Source organism: Manis pentadactyla, chromosome 11 (assembly GCF_030020395.1).
Source record: "Manis pentadactyla isolate mManPen7 chromosome 11, mManPen7.hap1, whole genome shotgun sequence".
NCBI lineage: Eukaryota > Metazoa > Chordata > Mammalia > Pholidota > Manidae > Manis > Manis pentadactyla.
Genome location: NC_080029.1, coordinates 2,077,987 through 2,102,430, shown reverse-complemented (window position 1 = coordinate 2,102,430; position 24,444 = coordinate 2,077,987). Strand labels below are relative to the sequence as shown.

At 39.3% G+C, this 24,444-nt stretch overlaps 1 protein-coding gene across 3 annotated transcripts in view; it reads right to left on the bottom strand.

The window, feature by feature from the left end:
* PPP1R13B (protein phosphatase 1 regulatory subunit 13B) overlaps nt 1-24,444 on the bottom strand; it is a 95,156-nt gene that overhangs the window by 26,494 nt on the left and 44,218 nt on the right. For all 3 annotated transcript variants that reach the window (XM_057488090.1, XM_057488091.1, XM_036882556.2), the window contains 2 exons: nt 11,032-11,151; nt 5,957-6,033 (listed from right to left, as the gene is read on the bottom strand). In XM_057488090.1, the coding sequence (XP_057344073.1) occupies nt 5,957-6,033; nt 11,032-11,151 (197 nt within the window). The remainder of the gene's footprint in view (nt 1-5,956; nt 6,034-11,031; nt 11,152-24,444) is intronic.

Here is a 24,444-nt window from a genome sequence, read left to right as displayed (position 1 = left end):
AGAAACGTATAAGCTAAAGATGACTTGATTCTAGCATATAATAATAAATAAATAAAGAGAATGATGAGAACTCTGGTATGCTCTCTATTTTTGGAAGATTATGAGACATAAAATAGACTAATGTCACCGGCCCAGCAACACTACATGGCTTCCTGCAGCAGGGCAGAATAGCTGAGGAGACCTGCTTGTCACTGTTCACATCATACTGGAGGACATCTACAAAAGCCCAACTCTGTCTTTGACTTTCTTGGGACAATTTTATATAAGCAGACACAAATGAATCATAACAGGGAATGAACTAATTTTAAACCCTCAGGTCTGATCATTTTTCTTGAGAGATAATTTCCAAGAAATTTCTTTTCTTGGATAGTATCATTGTTCTCATTTCTTAAGATTTCTCTGAAGAAAAATCATCCTAATAAACTTTTCTTGTTTATTATCTCAAGAAGTGACATTTCTTATAAATTGTAGTTTGTACATACATAACTGGATGCCTTTTAAGCTTATCTCTCCGTAACCTTGAAATTCTTATTTTCGTACATTTTGTTTGAAAGTAAGTCTCTCTCTGAGATTTAAGTAGTTGGTCTTTCTAAAACAGCTGATCCTGCCTTTTTTTGCTTAAAATCCTATAAGATTAAGTCTCGGCTTTTAGCCCAGCGAGGGTCTGGCAGTCTGGCGGCTCCCTCACAGTCACCCGCTCTCTCTCTCTCAGCGCTGCCCCTACCCTCCTGTTCCCACGTTTTATGCTCTGCCATTTATAATTCCCCACTGTGTTCATAACTCTCTGCTGCCAAAGAGTTTCACATTCTACCCCCAGATCTTTGCAGAAGCCTCTGATCTGCCCCTCTAATCAGAGAAATATTTCCTGATGTCCACCTCACTAAGCTGATCAAACCAGATCCTATTATTTTGGTGCCTAGTTCTACTTTTATTCCACTTTTTCTGCACTGCAGGGTGATTTATTTGATTACATACCCTTTCCTTCTCTGTGGAATCTGAGATAGATTTAAATAGTTGCCACCAAAGACCTTGCTTTTAGAATGCCTTTGGTTTGTCTAAAATCAAAATAAACTGGATAGAAATGCTTTAAAAAAAATGAGAGAAATTTCAAGCCTGGGTGGTAATTACCTGAACGTCTTTAAAAGTAATTCTTTAAACTACATGTTTTACACATTCTTATGTACATTTAACAATAAAAAAGAAATAGAGAAAAATTAGACCAACAGCTAATGTTCTATCTTGTAATTTAATCATCACAAGATATTTGTTTAAAACTACAGTTAGTTTTCAAATTATAAGTGGATTCTCAAGTATAATGTCACTTCAAAAATGACAAACATCCCTAAAACAAAACTGTAACAAAATCATTAGCATAAAAATGTATGTATGCTAACATAATGTCCAAGAACATTAAGTCATTCCTCTTTTTATCTCTCTCTCAAAGGTTATAAATATTTAGATTTGGAAAATATATTTACTTGCCTATTTAGCAAACAAAAAAATAGGTGATAATGATATCAACATACATTATAAATGTGTAGACTTATTTTTATAACATAAAATATTCAATAAAATTGAGACTCTCTAACATCTTATTATAATCTGGAGCTGGAATATTTCATATTCCAATAATTACTAAATCTTAAAAATTAATAAGAGATATCTAAAATGTATAGTGGCTCCCCACCCCCAACAATAATACTACAATAAGCCATTTTATCCTGTAAATGTGAATTGTTCTAATGATTAAAATTCAGTTTGGGTCAACACAATTATACCCACGGCAAGTGGCTAGGAACAATTAGGGCTAGAAAGAGCAGCAGGAAAACAGAAACATCAACAAACACAAATTCCAGTGAGATAAAACCAACCACATGCCACATGAGAGTTACACACAAAACACCTGGGAACTGCTCTGTTTCCAACAGTATGGTCCACAAGACATGCTGAACCACAGCACTGACAGCAACATCTAAAAGGCAAGAAAATATAAAACCTGTTTTTAAAAGCATTACTGAGCTGATATAACAGTATGGAAAATACAGGGGCCAAAGACGGAGATGACAGGTGCTCTGAGCAAGGAGGAGAGACACCAAAGCTGGTTTGTGCCCACCTGGTGACTTGCCCTCTGCAGCTGCTGAAGCGTGGAACAGAGAGAAACACAAGAACCACCCCAGAGTGGACAGTTCATAGGAGATGTCCACATACACCCAGGATTCCAAAAGGCTCTAATCTCTATGTGAGAGTAAATATGACCCACTTGCAGAAGGGGGTAGCAGGGAAACCTGCCTTTCTCCACCACGGTCCTAGGGGAGGGGACACACCCCCCTAAGAATCTGCAGCCACTAGACAGCCTTCATGCAAGCTCGTTACCTACAAAGAGCACCAGAGAGTGACCCTATATGTGTTTCCAGTTACTGATCAGAGTAAATACAAACTGCAAGAAAAGCCCACCTTCATCAAGACCTCAAAGGATGCTCACAGGTACAGATCCAAGAAAATGGGCAGCTCACTGTCAAAAATCAAGACACATAAACGATCAAGGAGCCATGTCTAATAGCCAGCAAAAGCAGCAATGCAGATACTGAAATGATTAGTTACAAAAAGGTAACTAACTATTCTAGTGGGTTTAAACAAACAGGAGAGGCTTAAATATGAGCAAAAACAGAGAAGACAAATAGGGACTCTGTGGCCTGGACAGCGACTGCAATGGGGTATGGAAGGGGACCCGACAATAAGGGTAAATGTAATAACCACATTGTTTTTCTTGTGAAACCTTCATAAGAGTGTACAGCAATGATACCTTAATAAGAAAAAATATATGAGAAAAGAATAACCAAGAAGAGGTGGAAAAGAACCAAATAAAACTTCCAGAATTGAAAATTTTAATGAATTTCAAAAACCATTTTATTGAGGTATAATTTGTCACACTAAACTGCACATACCTAGAGTGTGCAATATGACACATTTGGACAGATGTATACACCATGAAATCACCACCAGTCAAGAAAATGAAGAAATCCATCACCACCACCTCCAAATTTCCTTGTGCTTTTGTAATCCCTTCCTTCCACATCCTTGTGCCTCCCCGCTCCCAGGTGCACAGGCAACCACTGATCTACCTTGTTACTAGATACTAGTTTACATTTTCTAGAATTTTATACAAATGGGATCATGTAGTATGTAGTCTTTGGTCTGGCTTCTTTCTTTCAGCATAATTTTGAGACTCATCCGTGTTGTAGCATGTATCAGCAGCTCACTCCTTTTTATTGCTTAGTGATATTTCACTGTATGGACACCAGAGGTTTTTTTGTCCATTCACCTGTAATAGACATTAGGGTTGTTTCTAGATTTTGGTTACAACAAATCAAACTGCTATGAACATTCATGTGCAGGTTTGGATGGACATTTGCCTTCCCTCCTCTTGGGCAAATACCTAGGAGTAGAACTGCTGGACTATTTAACAGACTAATGTTCAAGTTTTAAAGAAACTGCCAAACTGCTTTCCAGATTCTACCATTTTACATTCCCAACAGCAGTCCATGAGAGTTCCAGGCTCCCCACATCCTTGCCGACACTTCATGAGGGTCCCAAACCTGGCAGGACAACACAGAAATCTGGGGAGTTTTCCAGGCCCACCACAGACTTACTAAATCAAAAGCTCTGCCAATGAGGTCGGGATCTTCATTTCTCAGACAACCTGACTTACTGACCTGCCATCTTTGGAAAGCAGAGCTTTCCCAGCCTCTTGTCTCAGCAGCTAATGGGCACAAATCACACCAACTCTACATCCTCTCCTTCTCTCCTAACCCACACCCCCTCCACTCATAGCTGCTTCTTGATCTGTTCCTGGTTGCTACAGCCCATGAGGCAGGAGTTTAACCTGCCATTACTCTAGATCCACAGTGTACACAAAAACATATTTGGAAAAAGATGTCTTTAACATATTTGTTACTTTTAAAGATGCATGTAAAAGTGCTTTGTAGAAAATAAAGTGTTTTACAAAGGTGGAGCCTATTATTAGGCTTAAGAGGTAGGTGTGTATGCCATAAAATAGAGTAACATCTTTGACGTAATGCTTCCTGCACAAAGTTATTCCTCTAGACAAGCCCTCCACCTTCCTAATTACAAGCTACATAAAGGCTACAAACACATTTTTAATTTTGGTTTCATGTTTCAGTTTTGTTGTTCTTGAGATGTAAACATTATCTCCATGTTTGCAAGAAACAACTTCAACAGAGAAAAGGTCATAGACCTATCACATCAAAACACCAAACTCATTTTATTATGCCATTGGAATGCTTTCCTCCTGAGTCCCTTCCCTACATCATATGTACAGTCCCCACCTCAATACACAGCCTACTCAATTTATTTACTTCACCTTCCCTGAATTTCAGGTCACAGGAACTCTTACAACTCAGAAGTGATCTTCATAGTTCTGTTGGACAAGTAAGCTCTGAATGTTTATGACACTGTGTTCATGTGACTGCAAATTCCCAAGCCAGGCAGGGCAACACAGTCATGTAGGCACTCTTCTAGGCCCACCCCACACTTACTGAATCAGAAGTTTTGCCAAGGGCTTGAGCCTTTATTTCTTAGGACTTTCTGAAGCATATATGCCTGGCAGAGCCCATAGAGGCTCTAGATTTGGAGTGGACAAGTGGGTCAGAGGCAGGAATGAGAGAGGACTTGTGGAATGCTCTTTAGAAACCAGAGGGCAAGCAGGGGGAGTCCATAATCTTGACACTGGGACCAATCTTCCCTGAGTGGCATAAGGCTTATGACACTGAGGCCAAAGAGAAGAAAATATAATCTATTATAACACTTGGCTCTGCAGTGGACAATACCTGTGAAATGTAAAATTAAATAAACACTATTAAATGCTTTCAACTTTATAATCAATGTATAAGTAAAGTATAAAAAGCTTAATTAGATAACAGTACACAAATATGATCAACCTGGACAACATAAAAGTACGGCTGAAGGAACTGGAAGGTAGGAAGGAGGGGGAGATGGATACAAGGGGGAGGGCTAATGGCCTCATCTTACAGGGAGGGATGTCTGGTGATATGGTTTAAACTTGATAGTACAAAAAAATTGAGATTTAAGTGTATCAATAAAAGAACTAAAACAGCAATTCAGCCATATTAAGTTGGGAAGCAGGGATGCAAAGTAACTTGCTCAAATTTAGTTAGGAAATTCTGAAGACAGCATCTGAACATGGGCCTTCCCCATTCCAGACCCCAGGTTACCTGCTGTGCCAAGCACTGGGCTAGGAAGTAACTTTCTCATGGTTACGTGGTACCTAGTTAATGGCAGAGCCAGAAAAAGAAACTAATTCTCTGGCCTTAAAATCATTTGGAATAGTTATTACTAAAATTTCCAGAAAAGACCACACTGAAAACTTCTCATTCACTGATTATCATTTGCTCATTTCCACCCATTCTTTTGACCTAACCCAACATTCCTGAAAAAAAAAACCCTCCACTTAGACACACCTCTTCACCTATAACCACTGTTGGGCCTCTTCTTCAGCTCCCATGCTGACAAAGGATGTTTTCTCTCCTGGAGGCAACTGGGAAGGAGACTTCAACCCACCAGTCATTTTGTCTCTCAAAACCTGACAGAAGGATCAAGACATCACCACTGAAGGCACAGGCAGGTGGGCCTGCTCATCTCTCAGTCTGGAGACAGACACCCACCACGTGCAGGCGACGGGCCCTTGGAGCAGCTGCTCTGCTCGAGACTATCCTGGGCTGGACTGCGGATCAGGAAACCATCAGCAACTGCCCCTCTACAGCTTCATAAACAGTTTTGAAATAGTACAGCAAAAATAACAATTTCTACCCCAAAAATAGTTCTCTAAAAACAAAACAAATGATAATTCAAACCCATCTGTACCTGTAAAAAGCAACTTAAAATTATCAGTTTAATTATATTAAATTTAATTACTTACCCCATTTTCAGTGCGCTTCTCTCCAGGTACATTTATTATATTTCTCTGAGTTCTGTGCTCTTGGGTCTGATGGCCACCTGAAGAAATGCAAGGGCCAAACTTACTGAAACATACCAGAAAAATAATACTCCCCCCCCCTTTTTTTTTTACTTACTTGAATATTTATTTATTTATTTATATTTTTGCTGTCATTAATCTACAATTACATGAAGAATACTATGTTTACCAGGCTCCCCCTCTCACCAAGTTCCCCACACACACCCCACTACAGTCACTGTCCATCAGTGTAGTAAGATGCTGTGTAATCACCACCTGTCTGTGTTGCACAGCCCTCCCCGTGCCCCCCCCCACATTATACATGCTAATCGTAATGCCCCCTTTCTTTATCCCCACCCTTAGCCCTCCCTTCCCTCCCATCATCCCCAGCCTCTTTTCCTTTGGTATCTGTTAGTCCATTCTTGGGTTCTGTGAGTCTGCTGCTGTTTTGTTCCTTCAGTTTTTCTTTGTTCTCATACTCCACATATGAGTGAAATCATTTGGTATTTGTCTTTCTCTGCCTGGCTTATTTCACTGAGCATAATACCCTCTAGCTCCATCCATGTTGTTGCAAATGGTAGGATTTGTTTTCTTCTTATGGCTGAATAATATTCCATTGTGTATATGTACCACATCTTCTTTTGAATATTTATTAAATACAGTATAAAACACCCTGAACAATTCAAGACTTAGTACAACTGAAAAGATGTTTTATAATTAATCTTTATATATGAAGTCGTTTAAATGAAAATTTTTCTTCTAACAATCTACTTCAGAATTTTGAGATTGTATCAAAAGGTTTCTAACACTCAAAAATGGTCAAGATGGTAAATTTAGGTTATACATATTTTATCACTATTAATTTTTATTAAAAAATTTAAAAAGGCTTTTATATTTTGGAAGAGACTAAAATAGAACTTAATAGTCAGCAATGAAAAAAACAGATTCACAAATCTATTCTTTCCTAATGGGGTTAAAGCTGAGATGAGATACCATCTCAAATTGGGCAGTCTTATGAATTCTCTTTAATTCCATAAAAATAAAAAAAAAAAGGTTTCAAATTTAAACTGGAAAAATTCTCTACATGTCCTGTCATATTTTTAAAACAAAATAAAGTGTGATGCATAGTTGGTATCAGGTGAATCTGAAGTCATAGGAATTAATGTCTTTGATGTGTCAAGTGCCTGTTTCTACTTCACTCATCTCTCCAGCTTTCACTTGATGCTATTTTGAGAGTTATTACACCCCAGAGCCTGCTTTATTACCTAGAATACCTGACTTCAAAGGTCATGATCCTAATGTTAAAACAAAAAGACAAAAACATTTTTCTTCTTTACTGCTTTGAAAAACTTGAAGAAAAACTACATTATGTTAGTACAACTCTACCTTAAACCATGCATTCTCAAAGACAATGATAGCCCCAAGGGGGCAAAGACTGGTCCTTAGGGGATAAAAATGTCTTACTGTTTATGTATAAAGCAAATACATATATAGTACATAAAAGATACAGGGGAAGAGGGAAAGACAGGGTTCAAGAACAAAACATCCAAAAAAGGGTCCTTTGGGAGATAATGAAAAAAATAATTTAAATAAATGTGAGAGTAACAGTAACAAAGCATGCAACTGAACATGGTCATATAATGTACAGTAGCCATTTCATAAAATCAAGAGTGATTTCCTATTAGCAGGACTTATACACACACACAACTATGACATCTATCCATTTGCAGGGTAAATTTAACCCTAAGGCAATCAGGTTAATTTAATATTCTGTAATTGCTGTCTCTTCCTAACAACAAACTAACAAGAATTAGTATATACCATACAACATTAAAATTATACCAAGTACCACTTAATCTCTGATGGCAAAGAAAAAACCTGAGGATCTTGAATCTTGAGTCAAAAAATCATGAATACTAAGAATCAGCAGTTAGCGAACACTTACTGGGCACTGAGGCCCTCCGAGCATTTCAGCAGGTCACCTCATCAATCCCCCCAATCCTAGGAAACCTGCAAGCAGGAAATGGAGGCATACAGACGTGAGGTCACTTGCACCAAGTCCACACTAAGTGTGCAGAAGGGCTGGCTGCTGAAGTCGGGCAGCCTTGCTCCAAGCTCCATCACACCAGCTCCCAGGTTCTGGTTTATGCTCTGCCTGTGACCTTCACCAAGGTACTTTTACATTCTAAGCTTCTGTTTCCCCAAGTGTAAAAGTGACTGAAGTGAAAGTCCTTTATGCTCTCCTCTAGCTTCCAAACAAAGAATTCTTAGTCTTTTAGAGGATTCTCTTCTTGTTACATTCTGCAGTTCTACATACAAAAACACCCAAATTTCATCCTTTTTAAATAGTATCAATAGGTGACAACTGCCTTGTCCTCAGCTCTGTGGGAAGCACACAGGAAACATGAGTCTTGGATCCTCCACTCTGGCTGCTCAGAATATAAACTGGCGCTGTTCGGTGGGCACAAACACGATGGAGCAAAGCGCCCACCCAAGTTGTTCAATTTGCCACCAGCTCTGAGAGCAAAATATGCACAAGCATAGGCAGAGGGTAAAGGGCAGAGGGCAGAGCGTTACAGCTGCTGGAATGGAATTCTGAGTTAGGGCACGAGAGAGAACAAATATGCAGGAAAGGATGTAGCCAAGAGAAAGAAGGGACAATGAGGTGGGAGAGATGGGTAGGGCCCTGTCACAATGCCATCAGAGCTAAGCTGAGGAATGTTAAATAGGGCAGCAGGGACTTTGCTGGAAGTTCTGAAAAGGGATGAAAGTTGTGTTGAACTGGGTCCCACCAACCCTGACCGGTCTTCCATACCAGCCTGCCCTGAGAAGTGTATCCCCGCCACGTCACCCTCATCCTCACTCCTGCCTAGACCACAGCAGCTTGGCACTGTCCTTCAATTCCCACCCATCCTTCTCTGCTCGGTGCCCATGGCAGTCGCCATGCGCCACAAAACCCTGCAGTGCCATGTCCCCTCCTCCCACTGGTCTCATGGGCCTGCTGGGTGAGCACAACTAGGCTGAGCAGCACTGTGATGTGATGAAGGTCAGCGCTGTGACCTCCCTTAGGACTTTGCCCAGTTCTCTTAAGCATCCCTAACACTTCTAAACTTTATAAAGTGAGAACAAAGTAAGACCTCCTACAACCCCAGGACATTAAGCCTTAAGTACACTTATTGTATCAATAAAAGTAAACTAGGAAACCTTCATTTCAGTATAACTCGGTGAGGGAGAGCTCAGACAGAGCGTTGAAATCACTTCTTAGCGCTAGAACAGCGCTTGAACAGTCAGCCAGTCTAATGCTCCACCTCAGGAGGACTCTGTCCAGAGAGGTAGGGCCCCTTGTCTGAGGCAAAAATGGATGAAGAGCTGGACATGGAGCCTTGGTCTCCTGACTCCAGATGACCAGTCAGTGGAATAAAACCAAGAAGTAACAGTGCATTATGAAATGCAGCAGCACTAACAATATTTACAGCTCTGGAAGATGATTTTAAAGTAGACAGCACCTCAGCCTAAGAACCAAATGTAACAGCTTATCCTAGGAGATAATGTGCAATAAAGCAATCTTTTAAAAAAACGATGTCCTTTTATTGTTGTTTTTAAATACAAGAAGTAATCTACAATCACTGTTAAATGACAAGTTAATAGGTTCCAAACTGTACAGCCTACATGCTTTAACAAAAGAAAGATTATTTTGTTTAAATGTTTATTCAAAAATGGGAAACATAGTCTCATGGTTCAAAATTCAAAAGGAAAAAACAGGTATACAACCACCAATTTTCCCATGTCTTGCAGCCTTCTTCCCAGGCTAGCAAGGTTACCAGTTTCTTAGGTACCCTTCCAAAGAGACTTTATAGACTCACAAGCCAATGCAGACATACACAATTATTCTTTTGTCTTTGTTACACAGAAAGTAGCATGGTATGCACTGTGTTTTGCACTGTGCCTATTCACTTGAAGTGTCCAGGAGACAGTACAAGTCAGGGCACAGGGCCTGTTTGTTATTTACAGCAGTAGAGCAGTCTACTGTATGGAAGTACCACAATCTCTAAGCCTGGCATCACTGGTAGGCATTTAATTGTTCCTACCAGCAATTTTCCATGAGCAAACACTTACGTATACATCACTCTGTATGTATGCAGGCACAGCTTTAAGAAAACTTCTCAGAAGTAAGACGGCTGGGTGAATACTGCCAAACTGCCCTCTATAGAAGCTGCCAACTGATCCCCCCATGGCAATGGGGAAGAGTGGCTGTTTCTCAACATTGTGAACACCATGTTATTAAATGTTCTACTCTTTGTCAGAGTGACAGATGAAATAGAGTTATCTTAGTGTTTTCCCTGCATTTCTTTTATTAGGAGTAAGGCTGAACACCTTTCCATATACCCAGGGCCATGCACATTTCCTTTTCTGTGAACTGTGTTTGTATATCTTACCCATTTTTTAACTAATTTTTTTAGATTTGTAGGATCTCTTATATGTAAAGGAAATTAGCCCTTTACAGTATGTGATGTAAGTGCTGTTTCCCAGTTTATAACTTGCCTTTTGACTCTGCTTAGGGTGATTACTGCCATGTAGTTTTGTTTTTTTATGTTTTTAATAATTTAGTTTATCAGTCTTTTAAGTCTTAGTGTTACAATTAGAAAGTCCTGTTCACTCTAAAATTTTTTTAAATACCATATTTCTTAGAATTTTTCTAATTCTTTCATGGTTTTAATTATTCTTAAAACCTAGATATTGATCCACATGGTATTTACCAAAAACAATTCCTTTAAACAGAAGGTCCCCTCACTTGTTTGAACACATTAATTGACTGACTTAGGAGTCCTGAGAAGCAAGGCTAGGTGCTTAAAAAGTGTGTAATAATTGTAAACTTCAATAACAGAGGCCAAAGTGAGATACCAAAATATTCCTCTCATCACCTGTGTGTGAAGGGAAAAAAATCATGTGAATAATTTATTTTAGTAATTATTTCTATTTTTCTAGAAGTAACTTTTATGACAAAAATTAACAAATGGGGGAAAAAGGTACTCAGCTACCTTGTTCACTGCTCTCAGTGGGGGAATCCTCATGTCGAAGGAAAAATTTCACTTCTTCCCTTCGTGTCCCCCACTTCTGAAGATGTTCATACATCATATGATCGAAGGGTATGGGACGCTCTAGAAAAAAACAAACAAACAACCCAAGTCTTACATCTCCCAGAAATAAACAAAATCACTCCTACTGAAAGTAAAAAATAAAGATAAATTTAAGTAAATGTATATATAAATATATATGCACATATACATATGGACATACACATACATATATTAGAATCAAGGATTATTATAAGCACTGAATTTTAATTTTCATGATATAAAAGCAGGAATATAAATGGGAAGAAATCTAGGTAATACATAAACAACGTAAGAAGTGTACATAAATGCAATTTTGCAACATAAAATAGGGAACATTGAAAAAATGCCCTTTACAGTATTTATTTATCATGGAGCAATATGCCTCGCACTCTTCAAAGAAACACATTAACAAACTGGCTGAGCCTTCTCATTCATTAAAATGCTACAAGTGGCAATCAGATGTGTAAAGGACAGACCGGGCACTTCCTGACAATTCAGTTTGCTAGCACTTGCAGATACCAAAAATTACCAAGTTAATAATAAAAATTAAATTCCATGGCATTTCATATATGCATTAGTGTAATTCAAATATAAAAAAAGAGCTGAGAGAGTATTTCTTTAGCAGTTGAGAACAGCAGTAACACAACTGTTAAATTTAAAAGTCACCATGTTTTGTGTGTGGGGTCACGGGACAAGAGTGTAGCAGAGAGAAGACAAGTAGGGACTCGGTGGCATCTTACTACACTGATGGACAGTGACTGCAATGGGGTGTGGGGGGACTTGATAATAAGGGTGAATGTAATAACCACATTGTTTTTCTTGTGAAACCTTCATAGGAGTGTTTATCAATGATACTTTAATAAAAAAAAAGTAAAAAAAAAAGTTACCATGTTAATTGTTTATAATACATCCCATTTTCTTTTGAATTGCCTCATTATGTCCTTTAAAAAAATTTTTTTTAAATCTTTTTCTTTGGTATTTGAAGGAGTTATTTAGATGTTAGATACTAATCCTGGTTTGGTTACATATCTTGAAAATAGGGCTTGTCTTTATTTTGTTGGTAACTTTTGTTGATAGAGAAGTTAAAAAATTTAAATGTAAACAGTTATCAATTTTTTCCCATTTTAATTTGATTTTTTGTATAATAAATCCTTCTCTAAGATCAAAAGGATATTCTTAGAATTTTTTCTACAAATTCTGAAGTATTGCTTTTCATTGTCCTTATAGAACTGATCTGATTTTACTTTTTCCTACTTGAATCATCGTTGTCCCAGCATCATTTATTGAAGAGTCTATCCTCTCCCCACATGAACGCATTGCGTGTGTCTGGCACGTGTCAGGATCTCACATGCACAGCGGATCTTTCCACTGTCTCGTCTGGTCTCTCAGCCCCCTGTGCCAATGCTACAGTCTCAGCTGCTGTCGTTTTATAGGGCAAGTTCCCTTACATGGCTGATCTTGTCTCAGCATTTCTCAGCCCTTTGCTCCAATGTATATACCTCAGGAGCAACCTGTCAAGTTCTTTTTTTAATGGTAGGCTTTTGACTAGAACCATACTGATTTATTTATAAACAAACTTGGGGGGATCTGGCATCTTTACAAACTGAGTCCTCTAGCCAATGAACATGGTTATGTCTCCCCATTTTTTTTAGGTACCTTCAATGATTTTTTTTTAAGTCTTACCATAGTGGTCTTAAACATCTTAATCTATTCCTCCACACCTTATAGGTCTTTTTGTTTACATATGCATATATTTTTAAAAAATTGTTTTGGAATGACTTACAGAAAAGTTGCCAAGATAGCACAGAGAGTTCCCGAATACGCTTTACCCAGGTTCCCCTATGTTAACACCTTAAAGAACTATGGTATGTTTGTCAAAACTAAGAAACTCACACTGGTGCATTACTGTTAACTAAATTTCAGGCTTATTTGGATTTCACCAGTTTTCTGCTAATGTGCTCTGCTCTGGGAACCAACCCAGAAAACTTATTGCATTTACTTGTCATAAACCCCAGGTCTCCGTAGGTCTCTAATAGCTCAGGCCTTCCGTGTTTTTATACGACCTTGACAGTTTTGAGGAGTTCTTGTCTGATATTTTGTAGAATGTCTCTAACTTGGGTTTATTTGATGTTTTTTCTATGGTTAGACTGAGGTTATGGGTTTTGGGGAGAACACCACAGATAGAGGGCCCCCTTATCATCTCATCATACCAGGGTATGCATGCCATCACCCTGACGGACCACTGGTGACATTGGCCTTTATCACTTACCTACAGCAATGTCTGTCAGGTCCCCCTACTCCCTCCCCAAACCCCAGTCAGGCAGGCAGTAACTGATGAGCATTATATTGTGTGGAGGGGAGGACGACAGGCTGACAACATTAATTTCTTCCTGCAGAAGCATCTCCCCCAACATTTCCTCAGGTGCTGGCTAACATTATAGGACCTATTATACCGCTACATCTATAATAGGAAACTAGAGGGAATTTTTCATTCTAAAGAGAAGTTTTAAAACCCAGGGGCTGTTCCCCCTGTCTCTTTGCTGTTGCTAACATTAACAAATGTGGATTCTGCAGTGAAAAGTGAATTGTGTTATGAAATTTTCGTATTTTTCAGTAATTCTGGCTTAGTTATTAATTATGCGTTTTATATTTTATTAGTGTTTGTGTTTTACAAACGTACCTGGCAGCCCAATGGGGCAGTTTTTGAAGACTAGGTGTGAGATAATGGGAATTCTAGACCTAGGCATACACTTTAGAGAATTGAAAACATATCTGCACATAACCACTTGTACATGAATATTCATAGCAGCATTATTCATAGTAGCCAAAAAGCAGAAACAACCCAAGTGTCCATCAATTGATGAGTGGGTAAATGAAATGAGGTATATCATTAAAAAAAGGAATTAAGTATGATATGTATTACAGCATGGATGAACCTTGAAAATATTATACTAAGTGGGAGAAGCCAGACAAAAAAGGCCACACATTGGATCATTCCATTTCTATGAGGTACCTAAAATAGTCAAATACGTAGAGCAGACAGTAAGAGTGGTTGCTAGGGACTGAGAGAGGAAGGAATCGGGGGTGGTCCAGAGTTTGGTGATGGTTGCACAACACAGTGAATGTCCTAAACACTACGGAACCCTACTTTAAAATGGTGATTCTTATGTTATGTGAATTTTGTTTCCAATCAAAGGGAAAAGAAAGGACACTCTGAAATGTTCCCACCACTGCTTGTGTTTGAAAGTGTAGAAGGATATCAGCAAGACTAAAGGCTTATAGAAAATGGCCTAAGAGGGCAGCAGGACAAAACTGAGTGTTTTTCCTCCTTTCCACACAGCATATGGCTGGGTTCTCAGAGACCTTTCCCCAAATCTGCTCAATCTGAGAACTTGACCTTGAGACATGAGAAAGAACTTCCAAGCTGCAGTCTAATCACATATTCAAGGTACGAGTTCTGAGTTTTACACATTTACGTCTGAGTTCTAGATTTCTAAAGGAGAAAACTACCATTCACAGAGATGCAGCTGCACACTGGGCTGGCGCCTCATCATCTCACACGTGCAGATAAGCTCTGCCTCCTTTGAGGACTGTCAAGGTCAAGAGCAGAAAGGGTCTCATCTCAGCTGAAAATGAAATTCGCGTGTGCTTAGCTCAAGTTCAGCTGAGAACTAAGTATTTGCATGGCAAAAACAAACACAATCTAAACTTTAAAGAAGTATCATTCCTTATTTTCAGTTTTGACGTCAACACCTTTTATGTTACAGGCCTATAAAAAATTTTTAAAACATGTATTGTAATTTTACGAGGCTGAGGCCAGTATTTAAGCATAACTGCATCCTTCAGTTTTGCATAAAATTGTGTCTTAGGCCATATTTGTATTCATGTTGCTTTGGCTTATGATGTTAGTAGCTTTCGTTTTAGTCACTTAACTAAACATTGTTGATAAATTTTCTTTTTTTTACATTAATTAAAATCAATTTACAACCTTTACTTAAATCTGCCAAATGAACCAACTTCATAAAAATAAAACCCAATTTTGTCTTAGGAAAGTTAACAGAAATTTGTTTTCTTTTAGGAATTGAAAAAGAACTTTTTAAAGAAAGATTAATTTCAAGAAAAGTAAGCTAGGCCTTATTACCTTTTTTTAAATAAGAAAAATTTTTGTTTTACAGTGGAAACAAACTACCTTACAAATACTGTATATTATGCCTCATTAGCATCTTACATAATAGAAAACTATGAAAAGACCTTTAGGCATTCTTGGATAAGGCAAAAAGAAAATCAAGAAGGAAATTTAACCAAAGGAGAAACTGAAGAGTCTACCTACACCCCCTGGTTTGCATGAGAGTTGACACCCTGTGTGTGGGAAGGGAACCACAGCAAGAGTGGGTAATAAACCAGCCAACTTAACAGACAATTACAGGCTCGTTGTGTCCCTACACTAATTCACATGTTGAAGTCCTAACCCCCAGTACCTCAGAATGTGACTTATTCAGAGAGTGGACCTTTAAAGAGGTAGTAAGTTAAGATGAGGTCCCTAGGGTGGACCCTAATCCAATCTGACTGGTGTTCTCATAAGATGAGATGAGGACACAGACAGGCACAGAGGGATGACCACAGGGAGACACAGGGAGAAGGTGGACAGTCAAAGAGACAGGCCTCAGAGGAAACCAGTCCCACAAGATACCTTGATTGCAGACCTCTAGTCTCCAGAACCATGAGAAAATTAAATTTGTGTTGTTTAAGCCACCCAGTTTGTGGCACTTTGTTATGGCAGCCCTACCAGACTAATACACAGATCCACAGAAAAATACTGTCTTCGCAAAAGCACTGACAATTATATTGCAGTGTCATATTTATGACATACTGATTGCACTAGTAATAAACCAGGAGTTACAAATGCAATAATTTTTACACAGGGGTTCTGAAACCTAAAAATCACTTTAAGCATTCCTCTAAGGTAAAAAGATTGAGAAAGGCTATTATAGGGCCTTCCCTCTTCCTTTGAATCTCATTCATTAGAAAGTATCTCTTTAAGATCCAGCTTTCCTGCTCCATTTTACTCAGTAATTTAACTGTTTGCTGAGAGCCCATATGAGCACTAGGCAGGGCAACAGGGATGTGACGGTGAACAGAAGAGTTCCTGCCTTCAGAGATCGCAGTCCAATGAGAGACAGGAAAGCCACTGTGTCACGTTCTCATAGACACTAGGACAGGACTGAAGCACAGGAGAGGGACACTTAACGCCCTCTGAAATTCAAGGAAGGAATGAGAAACAGAATGAGTAGAAGCTAACCAAGCAAGGAGATGGGTGCCAGGGATTTTTTTACACAATAGGAAGAGCATATACAAAAGCAGTAGACAGGAGAGGAGGGAAAAGATGGCGGCATAAGAAATGAGGCAAAAACCTCCTCCCAAAATGACACATCACACAAAAATACAGCAAATACAATGAATCCTGAAAGAGCAACCTGAAGACTGCTACAGGCTGCCTACATCTGGGGAAAACCTCACAGAAAAGGGTAAAGTAGCAAAGCCATGATACAGAGGGACCCAAGCCCTACCCCCACCCCAGCTCACAGGTAGGAGGAAGAGAAATGGAGCAGGGAGGGAGTAGAAGCCCAGGACTGCTAAACACCCACCCCTGGAGATCTGTTCCAGGAGCACGAACCCACGTTACATGGTGCTATGGAGATTAGTGGGTTTGGAAAGCAAAGACAGATGGAATACTCAGAGAGACTGAGATTCCAGCCTCTTGTGGAGAACAAGGACCCATAGCCAGCTGCTCTGGGACAAAAGAAAAGCGGGCACTTTGAAAGACTTCCCAGCAGTGAGAGGGGCGCTCAGGAGAAAGGACAGGTAGACAAAACTATCCAGGAAAACTCTGCCCAGCAGGTTGGGAACTTTCAGGAGCTTCAGACACTCCATCCCCCTGGCTGGCAATGCAGTGCTGAGGCTCCCCACTGAGGACCCCTGCTGCTCCTTCCTTCCCGGGGCAGGGACCAGTCCGCTCATCTGCTGCCCCCACCATTGCACCAGATCATCCAGAGGGCAGCCCCGCCTACACCAGCTACAGAGGCATGCTGCAGAGGCTCATCCCTGTGTGCTTGGCCTACTGGCCCTGGAGTGGGAGCAGGCACTGCAGCCTGAAAGCAGGAAAGAGCTCTTTCCTGCTGGTAGGCACAGGCGCTGTGCGCCTGAGCCACCAACCAACATTCCAGGTGCTGGGCAGCTCCAGAGAATAGTTTCTGGGCACTAGAGGGTACCATATACACAGAGTTGTTATTCCACAGTAACCATTAGAAATATGAAATGGCAAAAGAATCGCATACAAACTACAATCCCTCAAACACCAGAAAGAGGGCTAACTGAAACTGAAATTACCGATCTTTTTGATAAAGATTTGAAAATAAAAATCATAAACATGCTTATGGAGCTACAGAAAAATATTCAAGATCTTAGGGAGGACTTCAAGAAAGAGACAGAAATTTGAAAAATACACTATCTGAAATGAAATGTAAAATGGAGGGATTTAAAAGCAGAGTAGATGAGGTAGAGGAGAAGGTAAATGAAAAAGAAATTAGAGAACAGGAATACAAAGAAGCTGAGGCACAGAGAGAAAAAAGCATCTCTAGGAATGAAAGAATAATAAGAGAACTGTGCAACCAATCCAAACAAAACAATATTCACATTATAGAGACAACAGAAGAGAGAGAAAAAGGAACAGAAAGTCTCTTTGAGGAAATAATTGCTGAAAACTTCCCCTATCTGGGGAAGGAAATAGTCTCTTAGGCCATTAAGCGCACAGATTTCCCAACACAGGGGACCCAAGGAAGACAACACCAAGACATATAATAATTAAAATGGCCAAGATCAAAGACAGAGTATTAAAGGCAGCCAGAGAGAGAAAAAAGATCACATACAAAGGAAACCCATCAGGCTATCATCAGACTTCTCAGCAGAAACCTTACAGACCTGAGGGGAGTGGCATGATGTATTTAATGCAAGGAAACAGAAGGGTCTCGAACCAAGAATACTCTACCCAGCAAGATTATCATTTAAATTTGAAGGAAGGATTAAACACTTTACAGATAAGCAAAAGCTGAGAAAATTTACCTCCCATAAACCATCTCTACAGTGTATTTTGGAGGGACTGCTATAAATGGAAGTGAAGTGTTCCTAAGACTAAATAGCTGTTACCAGAGAAAATAAAACCACAGTAAAGAAAGTAGGCCAATTAATTACTAACCAAATACAAAATCAAATCAACTACCCCCAAAGTCAGTCAAGGGATAGACAAAGAGTATAGAATATGATACCTAGTATATAAAGAATGGAGGAGGAAGAGGAAGAAAAAGGAAGAAAAAAAAAGAACCTTTAGATTGTGTTTGTAATAGAGTAATAAGTGAGTTAAATAAGACTGTTAGACAGTAAGGAAGTTACCCTTGAACCTTTGGTAACTATGAATGTAAAGCCTGCAATGGTAATAAATACATATTTATCGATAATCACCCTAAATGTAAAAGGACTGAATGCACCAATCAAAAGACATAGAGTCACTGAATGAATGGGTGAAAAAAAAACACAAGACCCATCTATATGCTGCCTATAAAAGACTCACTTCAAACTCAAAGACACACACACACTAAAAGCGAAGGGATGAAAAAGGTATTTCATGCAACTAATAGGGATAAAAAAGCAGGAGTTGCAGTATTGTATTAGACAAAACAGACTTCAAAACAAAGAAAGTAACAAGAGACAAAGAAGGACATTACATAATGATAAAGGGGTCAGTCCAACAAGAGGATATAACTATTTAAAATATTTATGCACCCAACACAGGATCACCTACATACGTGAAACAAATACTAACAGAATTAAAGGGGGAAATAGAATGCAATGCATTTATCTCAGAAGACTTCAACACACCATTTACTCCAAAGGACAAACAACCAGACAGAAAATAGGTAAGGAGACAGAGGCACTGAACAACACATTAGAACAGATGAACCTAATAGACATCTACAGAACACTCCACCTAAAAGCAGCAGGATACACATTATTCTCAAGGCACATGGAACATTTTCCAAAGAGACAACATACTAAGTCACAAAAAGAGCCTAAATAAATTAAAAAAGACTGAAATTGTGCAATCGCCTTCTCAGAACACAAATGTATGAAACTAGAAATAAATCATGCAAAGAAAACAAAAAATCCCACAAACACATGGAGGCTTAACAACATGCTCCTAAATAATAAATTGATCAATGACCAAATAAATACAGAGATCAAGCAATATAAAGAGACAAATAAAAACAACAACTCAACACCCCAAAATGTGTGGGATGCAGCAAAGACCATTCTAAGAGAAAAGTATATTGCAATACAGACTTATGTCAAGAAAGAACAATCCTAAATGAACAATTTAAATTCACAATTAATGAAACTAGAAAAAGAAGAACGAATGAGGCCCAAAGTCAGGAGAAGGAGGGACATAATAAAGATCAGAGCAGAATTAATAAAACTGAGAAGAATAAAACAGTAGAAAGAATCAATAAAAGCAGGAACTGGTACTTCAAGAAAATAAACAAAATAGATAAATCACTAGCCAGACTTCTATCAAGTAAAAAGAGAGTCTACACACATAAACAGAATCAGAAATGAGAAAGGAAAAATCACTACAGACACCACAGAAATACAAAGAATTATGAGAGAATACTATGAAAAATTGTATGTTAACAAATTGGATAATCTATAAGAAATGGACAACTTTCTAGAAAAATACAACCTTCCAAGCCTGACCCAGAAAGAAACACAGAATCTGAACAGACCAATTACCAGCAGGGAAATTGAATTGGTATTTAAAAAACTGCCTAAGAACAAAACCCTGAACCAGAAGGCTTCACTGCTGAATTTTATCAAACATTTAGTGAAGATCTAATACCCAACCTCCTTAAAGTTTTCCAAAAAGTAGAAGAGGAGGGAATACTTCCAAATTCATTCTATAAGGCCAGCATCACTTTAATACCAAAACCAGGCAGACACCAAAAAAAAAGAAAATCACAGACCAATATCCCCGATGAACATAGATGCAAAAATACTCAACAAAATATTAGCAAACTGAATTCAAAAACACATCAAAAAGATCATCCATCATGACCAAGTGGGATTTATTCCAGGGATGCAAGGATTGTACAACATTCGAATATCTATCAACATCATCTACCACATCAACAAAAAAAGGACAAAAATCACATGATCATCACAATAGATGTTGAAAAAGCATTTGACAAAATTCAACATTCATTCATCATAAAAAGTCTCAACAAAATGGGTATACAGGGCAAGTACCTCAACATAATAAAGGCCATATATGACAAACCCACAGCCAACATCATATAACAGCGAGAAGATGAAAGCTTTTCCTCTAAGATTGGGAACATTAGAAGGATGCCTTCTCACCCCACTTTTACTCAACATACTTCTGGAGGTCCTCGCCACGGCAATCAGACAACACAAAGAAATAAAAGGCATTCAGACTGGAAAGGAAAAAGTTAAACTGTCACTGTTTGCAGATGACATGATATTGTACATAAAAATCCCTAAAGAAGGGGCGGAGCCAAGATGGTGGGGTGAGTAGAGCAGCGGAAATCTCCTCCCAAAACCACATATATTTTTGAAAATACAACAAATACAACTCTTCCTAAAAGAGAGACCAGAAGACACAGGACAACAGCCAGACCACATCCACACATGCGAGAACCCAGCGCCTGGTGAAAGGGGTAAGATACAAGCCCCGGCCCCGTGGGACCCAAGCACCCCTCCCCCCAGCTCCCGGCGGGAGAAGAGTAGGCAGAGCGGGAGGGAGACGGAGCCCAGGACTGCCGAACACCCAGCCCCAGCCATCCGGGCCAGAGCGCAGACACAGTGCGCACGTGGGGTGCTGGAAACTAGGGAAACAGGACAGTAAGACCTGTGAGTGGGTCCCCGCAGCTGGCGCCCCTGGGACAAAGAAAAGCGAGTGCTTTTTGAAAGCCTTAAAGGGACAGGGACCCCACAGCTGGACGGAAGCGTCCCGGGACACTTAGCCAAGCAGCTGGGAATTCTGGGGAACTCTGGGCACTCTAACCCCCTGGGCAGCAGGGAGAACAGAGGCCCCTCACAGAGATAAACAGCCTCCCGGCCGTTTCCCCTCCAACGTGGCTCTGCCATATCAGAGCAGCAGCCCGAGGTAGGCTATGCCCACAGCAAACACAGAACTAAACTCCATAGCGACTGGGCAAGAATCAGAAGCCCTGTCTGCGCGCAGCTGCCCAGTGCAAGCCGTTAGGGGTCACTGTTCTCCCAGGAGAGGAGGGCCACAAACCAATAAGAAGGGACGTTCTCCCAGCCATCACTTGTGCCAGATCCGCAAACTATCTCTATCGCCATGAAAAGGCAGAAGAATTTGATACAGACCAAAATCACAACCCCTGAGAAGGAGATAGACCTAACCAGTCTTCCTGAAAAAGAATTCAAAATAAAAATCATAAACATGCTGATGGAGCTGCAGAGAAATATACAAGAGCTAAGGGATGATGTCTGGAGGGAGATCACAGAAGTGAAACAATCTCTGGAAGGATTTATAAGCAGAATGGATAAGATGCAAGAGGCCATTGATGGAATAGAAACCAGAGAACAGGAACGCATAGAAGCTGACACAGAGAGAGATAAAAGTATCTCCAGGAATGAAACAATATTAAGAGAACCATGTGACAAATACAAAAGGAACAATATCCGCATTATAGGGGTAACAGAAGAAGAAGAGAGAGAAAAAGGGATAGAAAGTGTCTTTGAAGAAATAATTGCTCAGAACTTCCCTAAACTGGGGGAGGAAATAGTTGCTCAGACTACGGAAGCACACAGAAATCCCAACAGAAGGGACCCAAAGAGGACAACTATACGATTAGCATTTATAGTGTGGCGGGGCACAGGGAGGGCTGCGCAACACAGAGAAGACAAGTAGTGATTTTACAGCATCTTACTATGCTGATGGACAGTGACTGTGAAGGGGTATGTGGGGGGGACTTACTTGGTGAAGGGGGGAGCCTAGTAATCATAATGTTCTTCATGTAACTGTAGGTTAATGATACCAAAATTTTAAAAAATGAAGGAAAAAAAAACCCTAAAGAATCCATCCCAAAACTGCTAGAATAGCTGAATTCAGAAAAGTTGCAGGACACAAAATTAATGCACAGAAATCTGTTGCATTCCTATACACTAATGATGAAGTAGCAGAAAGAGAAATCAGGAAAACAATTCCATTTAGAATTACATCAAAAAGAATAAAATACCTAGGAATAAACATAACCAAGGAGGTGAAAGACCAAGACCCTGAAAACTACAAGACACTCTTAAGAGAAATTATAGAAGACATCAATAAATGGGAATAAATCCCGTGCTCACGGACAGGAAGAATTAATATTGTCAAAATGACCATCCTGCCTAAAGCAATCTACAGATTCAATGCAATCCCTATCAAAATACCAATGTCATTCTTCAATGAACTAGAGCAAATAGTTCTAAAATTCATATGGAACCACAAAGACCCCAAATAGTGAAAGCAATCCTGAGAAAGAAGAATAAAGCAGGGGAATTACACTCCCCAATTTCAAACTCTACTACAAAGCCACAGTAATCAAAACAATTTGCTACTGGCACAAGAACAGACCCATAGATCAATGGAACAGAATAGAGAGCCCAGACATAAACCTATACATATACAGCCAATTAACATATGATAAAGGAGTCATGGACATACAATGGGGAAACAACAGCCTCTTCAACAACTGGTGTTGGCAAAACTGGACAGCTACAGTAAGAGGATGAAACTGGATTATTCTCTAACTCCATACACAAAAGTAAACTTGAAGTGTATCAAAAACCTGAATGTAAGTCATGAAACCATAGAAGTCTCAGAAGAAAACATAGGCAAAAATCCCCTGAATATAAACATGAGCAACTTTTTCCTGAACACATCTCCTTGGGCAAGGGAAACAAAAGCAAAAATGAATAAATGGGACTACATCAAACTAAAAAGCTTCTGTACAGCAAAGGACACCATCTGTAGAACAAAATGGCATTCTACAGTGGGGAGAATATATTTGTAAAGACATATCTGACAAGGGGTTAACATCCAAAATATATAAAGAACTCATATGCCTCAACACCCAAAAAGCAAATAACCCCATTAAAAAATGGGCAGGGGATCTGAACAGACATTTTTCCAAAGAAGAAATTCAGATGGCTAACAGGAACATGAAAAGATGCTCCACATTGCTAATTATCAGGGAAATGCAAATTAAAACCACAATGAGATATCACCTCACACCAGTTAGCAAGGCCAATATTGAAAAGATAAGGAACAACAAATGCTGGTAAGGATGTAGAGAAAGGGGTACCCTCCTACACTGCTGGTGGGAATGTAAATTAGTTCAACCATTGTGGAAAGCAATATGCAGGTTCCTCAAAAAACTAAAATTAGAAATACCATTTGACCCAGGAATTCCACTCCTAGGAATTTACCCGAAGAAAACAAGATCCCAGATTCAAAAAGACTTATGCACCCTTATGTTTATGGCAGCACTATTTACAATAGCCAAGATATTGGAAGCAACCTAAGTGTCCAATCAGTAGATGAATGGATGAAGAAGATATGGTATATATACACAATGGAATATTATTCAGCTGTAAGAAAACAAATCCTATCATTTGCCACATGAACTAGAGGGTATTATGCTCAGTGAAATAAGCCAGCAGGAGGAAGACAAGTACCAAATGGTTTCACTCATTTGTGGAGGGTAACAACGGAGCAAAACTGAAGAAACAAAACAATAGCAGGCTCACAGACTCCAAGAAGGGACTAGCAGTTACCAAAGGGAAAAGGGTGGGGAGGGAGAAGGGGATTAAGGGGCATTATGATTAGTACACATAATGTAGGGGGGGGTGTCACAGGGAAGACAGTATAGCACAGAGAAGACAAGTAGTGTCTCTATAGCATCTTACTATGCTGATATACAGTAACTGCAATGGGGTGTGAGGGGGGACTTGATAATATGGGTGACTGCAGTAATCACAATGTTGCTCATGTGAAACCTTAATAAGACTGTATATCAATGATACCTTAATAAAAAAAGAATCTTTTTTTAAAGGCTAGAAAAAAAAAAGCATTTGTGAAATACTATCCCAGGTAATGTATTTTTATTTTGATTACTCACTTCCTTATTACCACACATAACTAAGGACCAGAAGCAACGTTTTTTTAATATTTGATAGATATTACATATTATGTAC